This window comes from Balaenoptera ricei, chromosome 13 (assembly GCF_028023285.1).
Source record: "Balaenoptera ricei isolate mBalRic1 chromosome 13, mBalRic1.hap2, whole genome shotgun sequence".
NCBI lineage: Eukaryota > Metazoa > Chordata > Mammalia > Artiodactyla > Balaenopteridae > Balaenoptera > Balaenoptera ricei.
Window position 1 is genome coordinate 3,386,410 of NC_082651.1, and position 16,799 is coordinate 3,403,208.

The 16,799-nt window shown below is 39.2% G+C and overlaps 1 protein-coding gene and 1 long non-coding RNA gene across 4 annotated transcripts in view; one reads left to right on the plus strand and one right to left on the minus strand.

The window, feature by feature from the left end:
- The window catches only part of MRPS9 (mitochondrial ribosomal protein S9), a 47,340-nt gene extending 35,268 nt beyond the window's left edge, over nucleotides 1-12,072 (minus strand). For 2 of the 3 annotated variants that reach the window (XM_059943572.1, XM_059943571.1), the window contains exons 1-2: nucleotides 11,901-12,065; nucleotides 6,905-7,084 (exon numbers count right to left, since the gene is read on the minus strand). In XM_059943572.1, the coding sequence (XP_059799555.1) occupies nucleotides 6,905-7,084; nucleotides 11,901-12,035 (315 nt within the window). In that variant the 5' untranslated portion in view covers nucleotides 12,036-12,065. Of the gene's footprint in view, nucleotides 1-6,904; nucleotides 7,085-11,900 lie in introns of all 3 variants that reach the window. The other variant, XM_059943573.1, reaches the window with a different exon arrangement.
- Nucleotides 12,073-12,201: 129 nt separating this feature from the next.
- The window catches only part of LOC132377366 (uncharacterized), a 54,562-nt gene continuing 49,964 nt past the window's right edge, over nucleotides 12,202-16,799 (plus strand). The window contains exon 1 of the long non-coding RNA XR_009506609.1: nucleotides 12,202-12,444. This is a non-coding gene — a long non-coding RNA (uncharacterized LOC132377366). The remainder of the gene's footprint in view (nucleotides 12,445-16,799) is intronic.

Sequence of the window (16,799 nt, forward strand, 5' to 3'; positions counted from 1 at the left end):
TACATTCACTCAGAAGAAAATCTGAGCCACAGGAATAGAAAACAAAGGGCACTTTCCTACAGTAAGCTCTAGCTTAATATTTCCTATATTAAGTTCTGGAATTTGTATGGAATTCAACTTGGCGAAGTTCTCAGGTGTTTTAAAGTAATGTCACATTTGAAAACACTGTTAGACATATGTATGGCTTAGGTTCAATGGTTGGTTGTCACAAAAACAAAAAAACATAACACAAAAAACCTTGCTTCTCCCAGGGAGGAAAAAAAAAGTGGAGTACACATTTAGTGACAAGTATAGAACCCTTTAGAAATTTATTAGACTACGGCATGGTTTACCTGAATCCAAAACAAAAAAAGTACTGATTAAAATAAAAGAATGTAAACTAAAGAAAAAAATTAATCCAAGTAAGTCACAGAATAAACTAATTCTCATTTGTAAACATGTTGTTTACATCTTTGGATTTTCACTAGAATACTGGTAATTCAAGTGTTCCCTAAAATGAAGGCAAAGTATTTAACTATATTCTTAGGCTTATGTCAAAGTATAAAAGGACTGCAAACTCAATCCAGGAGAAGGAAGGACTGGGTCAGGAATGCAATCTCTATTAATTAGGTATCCCAGCTGGGCAGTGGGTTTGCAGCTGTTAACTTGATCAATGACTTACCTAAATGTCATCTCTACTGATTCGCTTATAAATTACCAGCAAGTGAGACTAATGTACAGGTGCTAATTTATTTAAACTGTTCTCTACAGTTCTACACAGCTTTATAAACTGCATCTGGCACCTAATGTTAGCTGTCAGTTGTACTTAGACATGCCTGTCCTAACGACTCTGTTCATTAGAAGTGAGCACAAATTATGAAATATTGTGAAAAATGATACATCAAATGGAATGGGCACAGCAAATCAATTAGAGAAACTTCACACGGCATATTCACACTTTGGAGAACAAAACATTCAGGTTTCGGAAGGAGGTCTATAATACCAATTAAAAAGTAATTGGTAGACGTCAGCAGTATTATATATCAATTTGCTGGCTTTTTTCCTGAAATTCTAGAGTAACGCAGAACTTTTAATTCCTAAATAAAGACATTAGTAAATGCAAGTGCAATTCTGTATCCATAATATTTAATATAACCGAAATGTCTCCAACTTAAAATTTATAAGCTTAATTCAAAAAGGAAAATGCAAATATCAGCGGTCCTCAACCTTTCTGTGTTTACAGCACGATTCTGAGAAAAAGAGTTTTGATGGTACACGTGAAAGGACGAAAAGGGTGAACAACACTACACAGACGTGTCTACTCCGGCACGGCGGGTGTGTGACGATGTCTGTGGAATTCCAGGGCCCTGACCACTGGCCAGCCCTGAGCCTTGGGTCAAGAGCTGAGGAAAACATCTGTGCCCACCTCTGTCACATACTATGGGGCTACTTCTTACAGTTCCCACACACACAGACTCTTCTTTTGACCAAACTGTAACCGCTTTACACTGAATTACAAGCCCCATCCAGCTCGATGCTCACTGGACAGACTTCGCGCAGTAACACACACTGTCTCAGACAAGAATACTTTTCACACACTGATCAACATCTGGCCATCACCTGGGGAAGATTTATGGCACAGGAGTTGAGAAATACGGCATTAAGATCTATTTTCAAAATATTCAGCATGCATCTGAGTACTTTCAGCAAGACACCAAACACACATACACTACACGGCTTGCCAGAGGGACCTGTCTGTCCTCCCATCAGATCTTCTGGGGGTTACCACAGCACCAGTGATTCACAGGGAAAGCGCAGCAGGCGGTTCCTTTCTTTTCAATGTAACTTAAGAAATTAGGCAAAAATTAAACTATTTTGAAATGGAGAATATCTATACCTAATTTCTTTTTAGTTAATTTGCTATTTCACCAACTAAAAAGGATATTTTTCATATAAACTTAATGCCATGACTGAGCATTAAACATTTTGCAAAAAAAAATTTCTAGCAGATACACAATGCTGTAGCTTTAATGATAAAAAATACTTCTAAATAATGTACCTTTAAATATCAGCAGTGACAAGCAGAATTATTTTTATTCATAAACTTTACCTGTCATATTTCTTTTTCTTTCACTAATCCACATCAGTACTCTTTTTTAAAGGCTTATTAAATTAAGGGAGCATCAGCATAAAAGATTACCTAGGTGTAATTTTCACACATAAGTTGTATACACTTCACTCAGTGAGGCCAGAGGCCAGATTTCTATTCAAGCTCAACCTTCTGGAATAAAGTTGTAAACCTAGAAATCAATGCAAAAGGCCTATGAAGAGCGGAAGTGGCTACTATAAACTCATGATTTCCTCATGCTGAGTCCAGTGGCTCCTAGTTTTCACCCACACGCCTAACAACCTTAGCTACGCCAGAAGGCCAGCAGGCAAGGGGGGCGGCAAGAGGCCAAGACAGACACCTTGACAGGAAAGGGGCCAGGGCAGAGCCAGGCCACTCAGTACAGGGACAAACACACACTACGGGGCACCGCCGTTTAACAACCACTCTAAACAGGAACATCCTGAGGCTCTCAAAGGTTAAATTATACTCTCCAAATTCTACTAAGTAAGGCTGGGGAGACCGCAATTTATTTTAGAAAATGTTACCAAAAAATTTAATCTTTGAAAGTGTGGAAAAAACAGACTTGGATACAGAAACACCATGTACAGCTTTGATTTCCTCAACAATAAATACCTACTCTATAGGCTTTTATGAAGATTAAACGTGCGAATGTATATCAGGCTCCCAGACAGCATCTTGCACATACATACGAGGTTTTCAGTAAGTGGTGGTATTTTTCTTTTCAAATAACAATTAAAAATAAGTTTCTCTCATCTAGGAAATTCCCTTTTGTAGAATATCTAATTTCCTGATCATATTATTAAGAGACAAATTACAATACCTAGTTTTAATTTATATATTAAAAGTCAATATATTATAAAAAGCATTCACGATATCTAAATACATAACAGCAACCATAATGTTCTTCTGAAGATTATCTGGAAGCTTAAAATATTTTCCTGATTTTGGATATCAATTATTTATTTTTGTCTTTAGAAATAACCAAGCATTTTGTCAGTATGGAAATGTTAAATAGGACTTAGCTATACTGTCTCTCTTTCAGGTTATATACACAGCCAAAACTGTTACAAAAATAATAGTTTCAAATATATAAATGAAAACAGGAACTATAAAATGATAAATTCCCATATATTTTCAGTGCTTTGGTAACAGTTGGCTGTCATTGCCCTCTTTTGCTTTTACATCTACTCAGAAGTCAAAGAAGGTCCCCTTAATTTAATAAAATGCCAGAAGAGTTAATTGACATAAAATGTGAGACTGAGTGAAGCACATCAATCATTTGTAGGAAAGTCGAGCACAGCAGAACCAAGTCGCCCACGTCAAGGAAAAGGGATCACACTTCCACACGGGCTTTCAGACATGAGCGAGGTGAGACAACACACCACCCTACAGTACAATGCAAACTCTGGCTGAAGTGGCTCCTGATAAATCAATGTTCCCAAGAGGACTGCAGATTCTCCTCCCCAACATTCTGTCTCATGGAAGACTTGTATGACCAAGGCAATTAGAAAACTAGTGACTGATTCAAGTCATGGTAGATTTTATTTATTACAATAAAATCTGCCATAAGAACAATAACATAACGCATTAATCTCACGCTCCTTAGTTATATTCTGAGGTAGGCGAGCAGCTATTATTATTTTAGAGATGAGGAAACCTAGTGACTGTGCTGTGACTTGTCAGACATCACGACACGAGTTAGTGACACTGCAAGGACTCTCCTAATGCCAGGTTCTGCATCTTTGTAGGACGTCACTTCAACTACAACAAATTTATCTTTTAAAAGAAGATTAATTTAACCACAAAGTTCTACATGTTCTGCATCTATATTCCTCACAAGAAATGCAGCTTCATTTTAAAACATTTTACATATTTTAAAGAAGTGATTGGATTTTTTTCATAACAATTCATGATTTCATTACTTTACTGGCTAAATCCAAGGAAGATTTTTATTATGTTCTATTAGCACAATGACACAAAATAACATCAACTTACTTTCACTACACACACACACACACACACACACACACACACACACACACACAGAGTTTTACAGAAAAGCTGTCACCTCTCACATTTACTGTGTGATGTTAAATACATCTTCTCTGGAAAACAACTCAATATTTTAAGAAGCAGAACTAAAAATATTGTTTCTAACTGACTGAATGACAGAATCTTTTAGATTTCTCTAAATAATACAAAAAGGATCCTTTAGATGAAGACACCAATGTCTGTCTGTTTTAAACCCCTTAACGAAAAAAATTTTTAAGTATTTTAATATACGAAAAAAACTGTTTTAGATCTTCAATATTTTTGCCTAAATGCATTTCACAGATGACTGCAGCAATCATTATTTTAGCAATTGGTTAGTAGCAAGGAAAAACCAGTTTCTAAAATTCATAAAATAACAAATGGTTTAATCTGAATACAATGGCACTTAATTTACCTACGTGAAAATTATACAGCAAACCTAGACTTTTAACTAGGTAATTGAATTAAATTATAGGTCATGTCTACTCTGTAAAAATTAAATCCTCATGAAAATAGTTTTAACATCTCAAACTAGCATTCTGATTAAACAGCCAAACAATGAACTCACACCATTCTAAACAACATAATTCATATGTAATACTTACGTTGTGAAAATGTTCATCCCTTCAGATAGATTTACAAAACTACTGAATGATTCTGTTTCTCTCAGTGAGCTAAATATATTCCATGTACACCTAAAAAGGTAGTAAAGAGATGCTCAAAAATGCCTTAGTGGTAAAGTCAGTTAGGCAGTGGGATCCTCTTGCTGAGAACAGTTACTCAGGAACACACAGGTCACAAGGAGAGAGGGGAGGACCATTTTTAAAAGCAGACAGTAATTACCAAAAATCAAAAGCAGAAATACACACACAAATCCCAGGCCCAGAGGCCTTCACTGATGAATTCAACCAAACATTTAAAGAAGAATTAATACCAGTTCTTCACGAACAATTCCAAAAATAAAAGAGAACTTCCCAACTCATTCTGTGAGACCAGTATTACCCTTATATCAAAATCACAGATATTACAAGAAAAGAAAAATACAGGTAAGTATCAATTAGATGCGAAAATCCTCAGCAAAACACTAGCAAACCAATTCCAGAAACACATAAAAAAGATGACCCACCCAGACAAAGTGGGATTTATTCCAGGAACACAAGGTTGGTTTAACATCTAAGTCAATTACTGCAAAAAATAATAAATAAATAACCCACATCCTTTAAAATATAGTTAAAATCTCTGATTCTTGTGAGTCTTAACTGACATCTAACACTTTGTTTAAAAGGGTTGGCTGTTAAGAAGTAATGTTTCATTGAATAATGTTAAAAAAACAAACAAAAATCTTCATTTGCTTCCATGATTCCCAGGGCAAATTACAGGTAAAACAAGTTTGTCCTTTATGATTGACTTTGTGATCTGCTATGTCATAAACTTTTTTTGGGTTTGTATTTGTCTCTTTAGTCCTAAGAACAACGTGGAGATAGTCATCCCTATTTTAATTTAGTAAATAAAGACACAAAAAAAAGATAAAGAAGATAGATAAAGAAAATGAAAAAAAAATCAAGTAATGTGATATATCACACCAATAAAAGATACCATCTCAGTAAAAGCAAAAAAAAAAAAAAAAAAAAAAAAGTTGACAAAATCCAAAACCCCTTTATGATAATAATGCTCAGCAAACTAGGTATGGAAAGGAATCTCCAGTACCTGATAAAGAGCATCTATAAAAACCCATAGCTAACATCATTCCCGATGGTGAAAGACTGAAGGCTTTTCCCTAAGATCAGGAACAAGGTGAGAATGTCCACTCACTATTTCTATTCAGCTTTGCTGGAGGTCCTAGCCAGGGCAATTAGGCAAGAAAAAGAAATAAGAGGCATTCAGATTGGAAAGAAAGAACTAAAACTATTTCTATTTGTCAGTGGCAACATTTTATATGTAGAAAATCCTAAGAAATCCACCAAAAAACTACAAAACAATTCTATTTACAATAGAATAACTTTAAAAAGCAATTAATGCTCAGAAGTAAACTTAAAAGAAATGCCAAACAAACTCTGAAAACTGGAAAACATCACAATAAGAAATTAAAGAAGATCTAAATAAACAGAAAGACATCCCATGATCACAGATCAGAAGACTTAAGATGGCAATACTCCCAAAATTGATCTAGAGATTCAACATAATCCCTACCAAAATCCTAGCTGGCTCGCTGAAGAAACTGACAAGCTCATTCTAAAATTCATATGGAAATTCAAAGGGCAGAGAATAGACAAAATGACCTTGAAAAAGAAGAACAAAGTGAGAGTCCTAGCACTAGGTGGAACAGGAACAGAATTTTAACCCTACTCTCAAATCACTTAGAACATGCCTTCACTTTGCAAATTCAAATATATAGTTAGGCTGATAAAAACTCTGGACTTGGGTTTACTTATGGGATTTTTCCTATAAACTTACCATTTGTTTTATCATTTTGTAAGAAAGCTGAGTTTAAAACTACGCAACAGGATAAATGTTTCTAAATCATGTATAAACATTCATAGTGGCTCCTGTGACCTGGAATCAAGGAAAAGTATCCATTTCTGGTTAAAATCTAAACCTCACTATACTTTATAATGCTTCAAATACAGAGTAGCATCTCTCTGAAATCACAGTTCCAACTTGCAAAATAGTAGAGTGGCATTTTTCCTTATTCTGACAGTCTGACAGCTTTCGGTATTTAAAACTCTACAACAATTACTTTTCCAACAGAGTAACTGTACTTACATCGATATCCTCTTGGGTAAAAGTTTCTGGATCTTCTCCCATCATGTTGGCTAAGTGTCTCTTTCCTATGTTGAATTCTTCAATCTGCTTTTTAATAAAATCCACTGTGTAAGTTTCACGTCTTAAGGCTGTAACATTTTTCCTTGTTGTTACAACTGTGGTGTGTCTTAACCTTAATATCTAGCAGAAAATACAAACGGAAAGAAAAGATTTTAAATTAAACAATGATCTTACAGGCCACTGTCTCTAAATAAAACAAGACATTCAAACAACTCTCTTTTTATTACGGTACTCAATTGGCAGGAGTCTGGAGACAAGGTAAAGGCTTGTTAAGACAACTGTTCCCTGTTAGAAAGCTTGCTTTTAAAAGCTTCTGTTTACAAAGTAGTTGAAACTACTGGCATTTCAACACATTAAAAATAATAATAATAAAAATAACTGTGAGTGATATGCTACCTCCGTGTCTGCTACAAACATCCACATTTGATACCGACTGGTCAAGGTCGGCTGCTGTGATATTTGACGCACAACGAATGAAGAGTAAAACGCCACTCCCTTAAAAAGAGGCAAGTGTACATGCAGACAGAAACTAGCAAACAGGAGACACAGACCTAGTGACTTGCTTCTAAAGAACAGAATACCACTAACATGGTAGAACGTCACTTCTTAGATTAGGTTACAAAAAGACTGTCTTCCCCCTCTTTCATCCTCTCTTGACCAACCTGAGGGAAGCAAGATGTGGTGAGCTGCCCTCCAGAGCTCCACAGGGCAAGAACTGAGGGGGGCCCCAGCCAAGAGCCAGCCCAATAGCCGTCAAGGATGTGAATCCTGCTGACACCCACACTGAGTGTGCAGGCAGCGGACTTCCACCCCCGGCCCCGAGATGACCGTAGCCACCGCCAACACCTGGGCCGCTGCCTTATGGGAGACCCTGAGCAAAAGGCCCAGTGTAACCGTGCCTGGAATCCTGACCCACAGAAACCGTGAGATAAATATCTGTTGTTGTAAGCTGCTAAATTTGAGGGTAATTTGTTATTCAGCACTAAATAACTCATCATTCAGCACCCCAATTACATCAAGGAAGCATGGTACAAGAGAGTTCGCTTACCCAGTCTCATAAGCAAGGAGAGGTGGGAACAATGGGCGTAGCTATTATCAAGCTTTTTTTAAGTAAGAACTTTTTAAACTACATAAGGAAAATGCAAATTTTAATATCCCAGTATTTTCCATAATTAAAGCAACGAGGGACACGCTAAATCTACCCTTAAAAGGACAGGATGAGATCTCAAAGGGTGTTATGCTACCAAAGGGGTTTTCTTTTCCACTGCTAATAAACTGCGATTTCTAAAAGTCAAAAATTATCTGGGGGAAAACACAACTAATTTACAAAGCTGTACAGTATCTGATACAAACCCCAGTCAATTTTTAAATTTGCTTTTCAAAGAGTTTTTAGCAATTGCCAGTAGTTTATTAAGACCCTACTGTAAAACCAATTGGATGCTGTGATAAATATAGAACATTATAATCTCCAGGAGCCCACAAGATGAGAGATGAAAAGAACAGATCCTTAAGACAGACAGCAATGTTTTTACAATAAAAGCAAAATATACAAGGGCTAAGGCATCAAATGTTATCCATCATCCTTCTCTGGCAGACAGTGCAATTCGACAAAGGCATATTGGCTCAGTAAAAACTGAACGTTTAAGCACTAAGAAAGTGCTTAGTAGAAAATAAAGAGGACATATTGATGTTTGTAGTAATAGTTTTCAAAACAGAAATTGGTCTACTGCTTTTTCTTACTATGAAAGTCATAAATATTACAGAAAGTAAATTGGCATTCCTACATAAAATTATATTGACAGGCGTTAAGAATTCATGGGTAACCTTTGTATCACACCATGACTGTCAAACTGCTTATAATAAAGCCAAAACTACTTTCATTTGCGACAGTTAAAAAAAAAAAAATTCAAGTATCTTCACATAGCCAAACACTTTCTAATCCTGTCCCACCACTCTCTCACCGATTATTAAACCAATTATAATTGCTATAACCAATTATTTGTTGTTGCCAGAATCCACTGACTCTGTACACCTCTGTCCCTTGTGGACCTATTACATCTTCCTAGAACAGAATACCTCTCTTTTCTCACGTTAACTCCTAACTGACTCTCCCATCACCTCCTCTGAGAAGTTGCCCACCACCCTACCCATCACAACTCATTTGTATTAGGCACTGCGCTTCTGTGCTTTTCTGTATTTACCTTTGCAAATCTCACAGTACACTGTGTGTAGATCCTTGATATTCACGGGTTTAAAACCAGAAAAATTTGGCCATTCCCAAGTAATATTCCCTCCTCCACCCCAAATTTGGGACACTCAGATATCTGCACTTGTACTGAGGCATTAACATGAAACGTGTATGCCACAATTCTGGTATGCAGGAGAAAACCTGCTGGAGAGCTTCCCAACTGAGTAGCCAGGAGCCACAGCTTAACAGAACTTGTTTCTTTTTCCTTTTGCATCAGTGTCTCTCAAACATTTTTGACTGTGACCCACAGTAATAGCTACTGCTTATATCACTCCCTAGGACACACACACACATATATACATAAACAAAAGGCAAAATACCCTGTGTAAGATGCACTTTGATTATTATAATTATTCTATTCTCTCCACTCCCTTCTTTAACCTCTTATGAGATTTCATAACTAATGGGTTATGACCCAAACTAAACAAAAAACAGGTGTACTGTTTCAGCAACTCATAAAGTGATTAAAAACTTTGTTGTTTTACGAAACATGGCCCCTAAAAGAAATATAATGATTAATATTGGAGACGAAAGTGAAGAAATGCTAATATTTAAGACAGATAAGCTCTGTGCCAGGAAAAATGCTTTATAAATGTCTTTAGCCATATAGAAGGAACCATTAAGGGTCTGATGGGGTCAGTTAAGTCTTTCAGTTGTATCTGAGCTGTACTGCATGTGCTAACACATGTGCTGTGGAGGTATTCAGGAATTTGGGGATTCAGCACCTCAGGACCATCCCCTGAGAGTGCTAAGGGTGGATACCGTCTAGTAATTGCTTGACTTCAATGATTTGTTTACTTCGCAGTGCCTGGCTCAAGTGAAGTGCTCAGTAAACATCTGCCATAAGGGTGAAAAAAAAGAAAAGCTTTATTTATTTCAGGTGTGGTCAGGGAGGTGAAATTAAAGTAACAAAGAGAAATCATTTTTCACCCACCTTACTGAAAAAAATAATAATACCTAATGCAGGTGGAAAGAAGGGCACACTTTTACATCAACGATGAACTGTGAATTGCTACAGCCTTTCTGGAGAACTATGTGGAAACATCTACTAAATGTCTACTGAGAAGTACACATCCTTTGCAGCAATCACCTCACAACTGGAACTCTCTCCTACAGAAATAAAAGCATCATATGGAAGATATTTGATGTAGTAAGAATTACACCAGGATATTTACTTAACACTTTATTAGTGGGAAGAAAAAGGAAACAAAGCAAATGCCCATCAACTGTTAAATTAACTTTGATACATTCATACCACAGAATATTATGCAGCAGTTACACACGTTAATAGGTGACTTGGAGAGATTTCTGCTATACATGTAAGTTAAAGAAGCAAAAAGTAGAACAGGATCCATTTTCTGAAAGTATGCATATGCATGCATGTCTATGCTCAAAAGAACATCGAGAAAGACACAGAAGGATACATCCGTTCAAAGGTTTGGGAGTTCCAGGGAAGGAGCAGAAGTTAACAACTCTCTGTCACCTCCCCCACTTTGTGTCAACAATAAGAACACTCTGTATGCCACAGTCCCTTTTATAGGAAATTATGCGTATACAGAAAGGATACACTCAAAAGAGGTGCATGAAAAAAGTAAAAACTTCCAACCTCTTTTCCAGCTAAAAAATAATAAAAACAAATGTTTGATGGATGAATGGATGGATGGATTGGTTGATCTGAGTTAAAACATAAAAGAAAAAAGATTTTTTAAAAAGATGGCACTCCTTTTTCAACAGTTTTTGATCACAGTACTTGACTTCTTTACAGTATTTGGTACTGTCAATCACTCTCCCTCCTTGGAACATTCTCCTGTTTTCTATGCCTCCACACTGCCTGGGTTTTCCCCTACCTCTTTGGCAGGTCATTCTCAATCTCTTTGGTGGCTCTTCTTCCTCTGCTGTTTGTCCTTCAGGGTCCCGGTCCCTCTGCTTATTCCTCATTCACTACAACCTCCCCTAGATGATCTAATTCATTTCCAAGACCTCAATTACCATCTACAAGGTAACAGAGAACTTGTAAATCAGCTTTCTTCTTTAACTTGCTTATCTACGGGTTTACGGGATATCTCCACTTGGACATCCCAAATATAACTATTTAATAAACACAATTATATCCAAAACTAAGCTCGTTTCCTGTAAATCGCATCATCGTCCAATCAGCTGTGAAGCTAGAATCCTGGCTTCCCACTGCCCTCAGGATTAAATTTAATTCAGAAGTTGTGATCTCCATCTCTGAGAGACAAAGTACCGGGAAAATTAAGAAAACGGAAACTGCACAGATGGAAGACACTTTAAAACTGTCACTCTCTGTCCTCTCCACTGTGCTACTTTCTGCATTAAGTCTTCGGGTCCCTGCAGGGGTCCAGTTCTCAGCCACCTCCGCCCTCCGGACGCGGGGCTCGCGGGCAGGGCGGGACCCATCACCCACCCGGGCGGCGGGTCAAGGCAGGGGTCGCTCTAGTTCCGTCTCAGATAACGTCCCCCTCACTGCACCCTGAGAAAACCAGCAACAGCTTCCAGGGTGGGCACCAGAAGGCAATCCCACTCCTCTCTCTGCCTCAGACCGCCGCTGAGCACCTAAGACCCCAGGGGCCCCGTGTGAGGGCGCGGAGACGCCAGGGGACCGCGACGGCGCCGGCTGCACACCCGCGTGCTCCAGGGACCAGCACTCCCACCTCTCTCAGGCCTTACCTGGCACCCGGGACTTCTCTGCAGCTTAGCAGCCGCGGCTTTCCAGAGGCCCTGTCCCCGAGCAAAGCTAACCCTACCCACAAGAAAGAGCCGGTACGAAGCAGCTGCGCCGCAGGACACACAGAGAGCCGCCATGTTGGCTGCGGGAAGCACGGGCAGTAGGACGAAAAGGCGGGGCTTGCGGACTGCGCAGGCGCTGATGGGCTCCGGGTCCTCGAGGCTGCCGGGAAGGGGCGCTGGAGCAGGGGGCGTGTCCCGCGGCCAGAGGCGGCTCGTCGCTGATTGGGTGCGGCAGCCCGCGGGGCGTGTCCGACCCCGGCCCGGGGTCGACGTTGACCGTGCGAAGGGTAGTGGGTCCGCATCCTGGCCTTGCGTATCTTCTGCGCGTCTTGTAGTCGGTTGCTCCCCGAGTCTCCTTGGAACGACTGCCACATGGCTGTCTCGCCAGCCCTTCCGCCCCACACGTCCAGCCTGCCCTAGCGCCGGCTCCCCTGCGCAGTCCTGTCTTCACGCTCCGTCATCACCCAGCTCCTCTCTCCGCTAGGTAGGACCGAGCTCCGTGCCTCTGCTCCCAGCAGACCCCTTCCTGGCCTGGGTTTTACCTCCTCCTCCCTTCCCACGTGGATCGGGGTCCAGTGTCTCCACCCTCCTCCGGAAACTGGTTGTTTCCTAAGTGTATGAAGCGCAGGCTAACCCTTAAACCTGCGAGGACAGACACTTGTCTTTGCTTGTCACCCTCTTACTGTTAGTACTAAGCCTCCCTGGAAACTCAGTCAGAACTAAATAAATGGGTATGAATATAGATGAGCATGGCTTGCCTTCTGGGGCTTTTTTACTGTTTGCTCCAGACGGTAACTCCCAGGGCGCTTTCTACGAAATACATATTACAGGATGTAGTAAGCCGCTCTTAAAGGGTTTCCAAACAATTAGATTCGAAGGATCAGTAAAATTTATACGCAAATACACACATGCATATGGAAAATCTGAGGTCAAGTTGTCAAGCAAATAAATGTCATCTACTATCATCACTATTTCGTAAAACACAGAACATTTTAATATTAAGAAGGTAGAAGTGACATAATCTTGGAATGAAGTGTGGTCCTTCCAATGGAGTGCATTTATGTGTACGCAAAGCTCGCTCTCGTTCTTTTTGTTGTTACCTTTTAGGCTAGCGAGACTTTCATCTAAAGTTGGCAGAGACCCATGAGCTAGTATTCGGGAACCACGACTTTATAACTTATTAAAATAGATGTCTTTAAACAGCAGTTCCTACACATTGTAAAAAAAAGTTTTTTAACTTAATTGTGGAAATTTCACCAAGACAATCAAATAAGTATGTAGAAGCAGAATTTATATCATTTAAAAAAAATGACATGTTGGAGCATATGAAAAATACATTAAGTACTGAAATTAAGATTAGGAATTGTGGAAGTTTTTTTCTCTTATTTTTTTCTCTAAGATTCATGTTATGATCTTTTACTAGATTACAGTAAAGCAAATGTAATACATCTCCCACCTCTAGGGGCAACCCTTGGACTGCTGCTTTGAATTTCCTGTGTAGCCTTTGAGTTTGGGAAGAAATATGTAACTGTAGGTTGACACTGGCTGTGTAATTTGGAGACAGAAGGAAAGACTGGAATCAGGAATGTACTGATAAACATTTAAAATATGAAAAAAATGTAATTTTACCAAACAGCTACAGGTTAGATTCATTTAATTTTTCTCTCGTTTACTGAGCACCTGTTATGTCAGAGACAACAGGCATCCTCGGTCCCATATCAGGATCATAAAATCCCAACAGTCCAACATGGTAGAGTCATGTAAATGTGAGGATTCGGTTCTAAGAGCAGCTTCTAAGGTAAATATCAGGAGAGTCGAAATGTTGGACAAACAACACCAAGTGTTGCCGAGATGTGAGAATGCAGGAAGTGTTAGATGCTGGTGGTGAGGGTGTAAATTGATATAGTTTTCCTGAAATCAATGAATCAATGATCTAAAGTTAAGATGTGCACACCCTACAATCTATTGATTACATTCCTAGGTATATATACCCTGCAGAAATTCTTGCACAGTATATCAGGATACCTGTATAAAAATGTTCATAGAATCAAATTCTTTTGTAACAACACAAAAAACCTACACACATTTTTAAAGGATTCCTAGAAAGGGTCCCTGGAACTGCAGAGCTTTGTCGATCAATATGGAAAACTTCAGTCTAGAAAAAACACGAAGGCTTGATAGGTCCACAGCCAACTGAGATCTTCAGAGAACTTTGAATCAAAGATGACCAAAGAACGAAGTAATGCCGTTTGCAGCAACATGGATGGAATTAGAGATGATCCTACTCAGTGAAGTAAGTCAGAAGGAGAAAGACAAATACCACATGATATCACTTATATGTGGCATCTAAAGTATAACGTAAATGAACTTATCTACCAAACAGAAACGGACTCACAGACATAGAGAACAGACTTGTGGTTGCCAAATGTGGGTGGGGGCAGGATGGAGTGGCAGTTTGGGGTTAACAGATGCAAATGATTATATACAGAACGGATAACAACAAGGTCCTACTGTACAGCACAGGAAAAAAAAAAAAAGATGACCAAACACCGTATGCTTCAGGGAAAGTGCAGAAAATGTGGATCAAGAAATCAGAGTTCCCCTCTGAGCCCTGCCACGGACTCACTCTTGACACTCGGTGGTCATTTCGCTTATGGAAAACCTGCATTTCTCATCAGCGTAACAAGGGTGTATTAGACCAGTCATCCTCAGCAGTGCAGCCCCCAGAGCAGGAACTTCAGCATCACTTACTAAAAAAAAAGGAAATTTAGACACAGAGACAGACATGTACAGAGGAAAAACAACATAAAGACACAGGAGAGGACGGCTGTCTACAAGCCATGGAACCCCCGAGGCCACCTGAGACAAGGAAGGAGGATCTGGAACAGATTCTCCCTCACAGGGAAGAAGCTAAGCCTGCTGACCTTGATCTTGGACCTCCTGCCTGCAGATTGTGAGACTATACAGTCTCCCTCCCGCAGAGCTGCACTGGCTTGTTCCAGAACAGGTGATCTGCCTTTCCTTTCCTTGACGGGATGTGAAGAAAGCTAGCATCGCTTGCCCTTAAACCATTACCACGGAAGATTTATTACCCCAACTTTAGTTTACTATGCTTCAGTTAAAAAAATTATGTGAATAAATTATTTTGATTTCTAAAGATCTTTAAAAAATCCAGTAGCTTCCTTTTTAATTAAGGTTTCCCAAATGAATGGTTTTTTTTTTTCCAGAATACCTTAGTGGGGGAGGCACCAGCTTACCCTGCAGCGTAATCTCTCCCTGTGCTGTCCACTGCCCCCGACAAAACACACCTCCCCTTGCTGGAACTGGGAATTCTCCCTGCTGTGGAGAATTGCACCCCTGCCCTTGTCCTTCTCTTGCCTGGAATGCCCTTCCTCCCAGCAGTCCTGGTGATGCACCCATGGATTGGGTTTTAAAACATTTACAGTGTTTTAGTATTCGTCCCCTCAAGAGATGGAGCCCTGCCCTTGCATGTGAGCTGGACTTAATGACCCGCCTCTGAAGGATAGGATAAAGTGGAAGGCTGGTGGACACTTGAATTCTAGTCGCTGTGGCTTCCTGCTTGCTCACTCTTTCTGGAAGTGCCCACTCTGGGGGAACTCAGAGTTCTGGACCACAGAAATTATGAGGTAACAAATATATGTTGTCTTAAGCCACAAAAGTGTGGGGCAATTTATTCTCTAGCAACAAATAACTAAATCGCCTGGGAATTTGTTAAAAAGGCACATTCTTGGGTCCCAGTCCAGACTTATTATATCTGAGGGTGAAGCCCAGCCCTCCAAATAATTCAGGATTCTTGTTTTGTTTTATTTTTTGAATTTATGATTTCTTATTTAGTAGGAGGTCAGGTTCCATGACATTTAATCCAGTGACAATGCCCTTTTCCATCTCGATCATCTGGCAGATTCCTACCCATGTTGTGTGTGTATGTGTGTGTGTGTGTGTGTGTGTGTTTAAAAGATACGTAACATAAAATTTACCATTTTAACCTTTTCTAAGTGTATAGTTCAATGGCATTAAGTCCATTTATATTGTTGTGTAACTATCACTACCATCCATCTCCAGAACTTTTTCATCTTCTCCAACTGAAACTCTGAACCTATGAAACAATTCCTATTTTCCCTCTCCCCCGGCCCCTGGTAGCCACAATTCTACTTTCTGTCTCCGTGAATTAGGCTATTATATTTACTTCATCTAAGTGGAATCATACATTTTCCCTTTTGTGACTGGCTTATTTTACTTAGCATAATGTTTTCAAGGTTCATCCATGTTGTAGCATGCGTCAGAATTTCATTCCTTTTTAAAGCTATGTACTATCCCATTGTATGCATAGACCACATTTTGTTTATCCATCTGTCAAGGGACGCTTGAGTTGTTTTCGCCTTTGGGCTTGTGAATAATGGTGCTATGAACGTGAGTGTACAGTATCTGTTCAGGTCGCTGCTTTTAATTCTTTGGGGTATATACCTAGAAGTGGCGTTGCAGGATTCTTGTTTTTAATGTGGCCAGATTTTTAACTTAATCTACACAGGCGGTTGCCCACAAAAGATAACTTGATAATTTAAATCTACAACATAAAAAGGCTCTAGTTATATAGACCACTCCCAGCTAAACAAGCAGTATACATGGGGTATGAAAATGAGTAATGTAAATTTCACTGGCATTTAAAAATATTTATATGAGGTAATTTTAGTACATAATTACTATATATCAAGCTTCTCTAACAGTTTAAGAACTGAATCTGTCTCAGCCCACAAGTAAATCTGTTCTCCCAAAGTTCATATATTTTATCATATTGATTGAATTTTAATAAATAAGAAA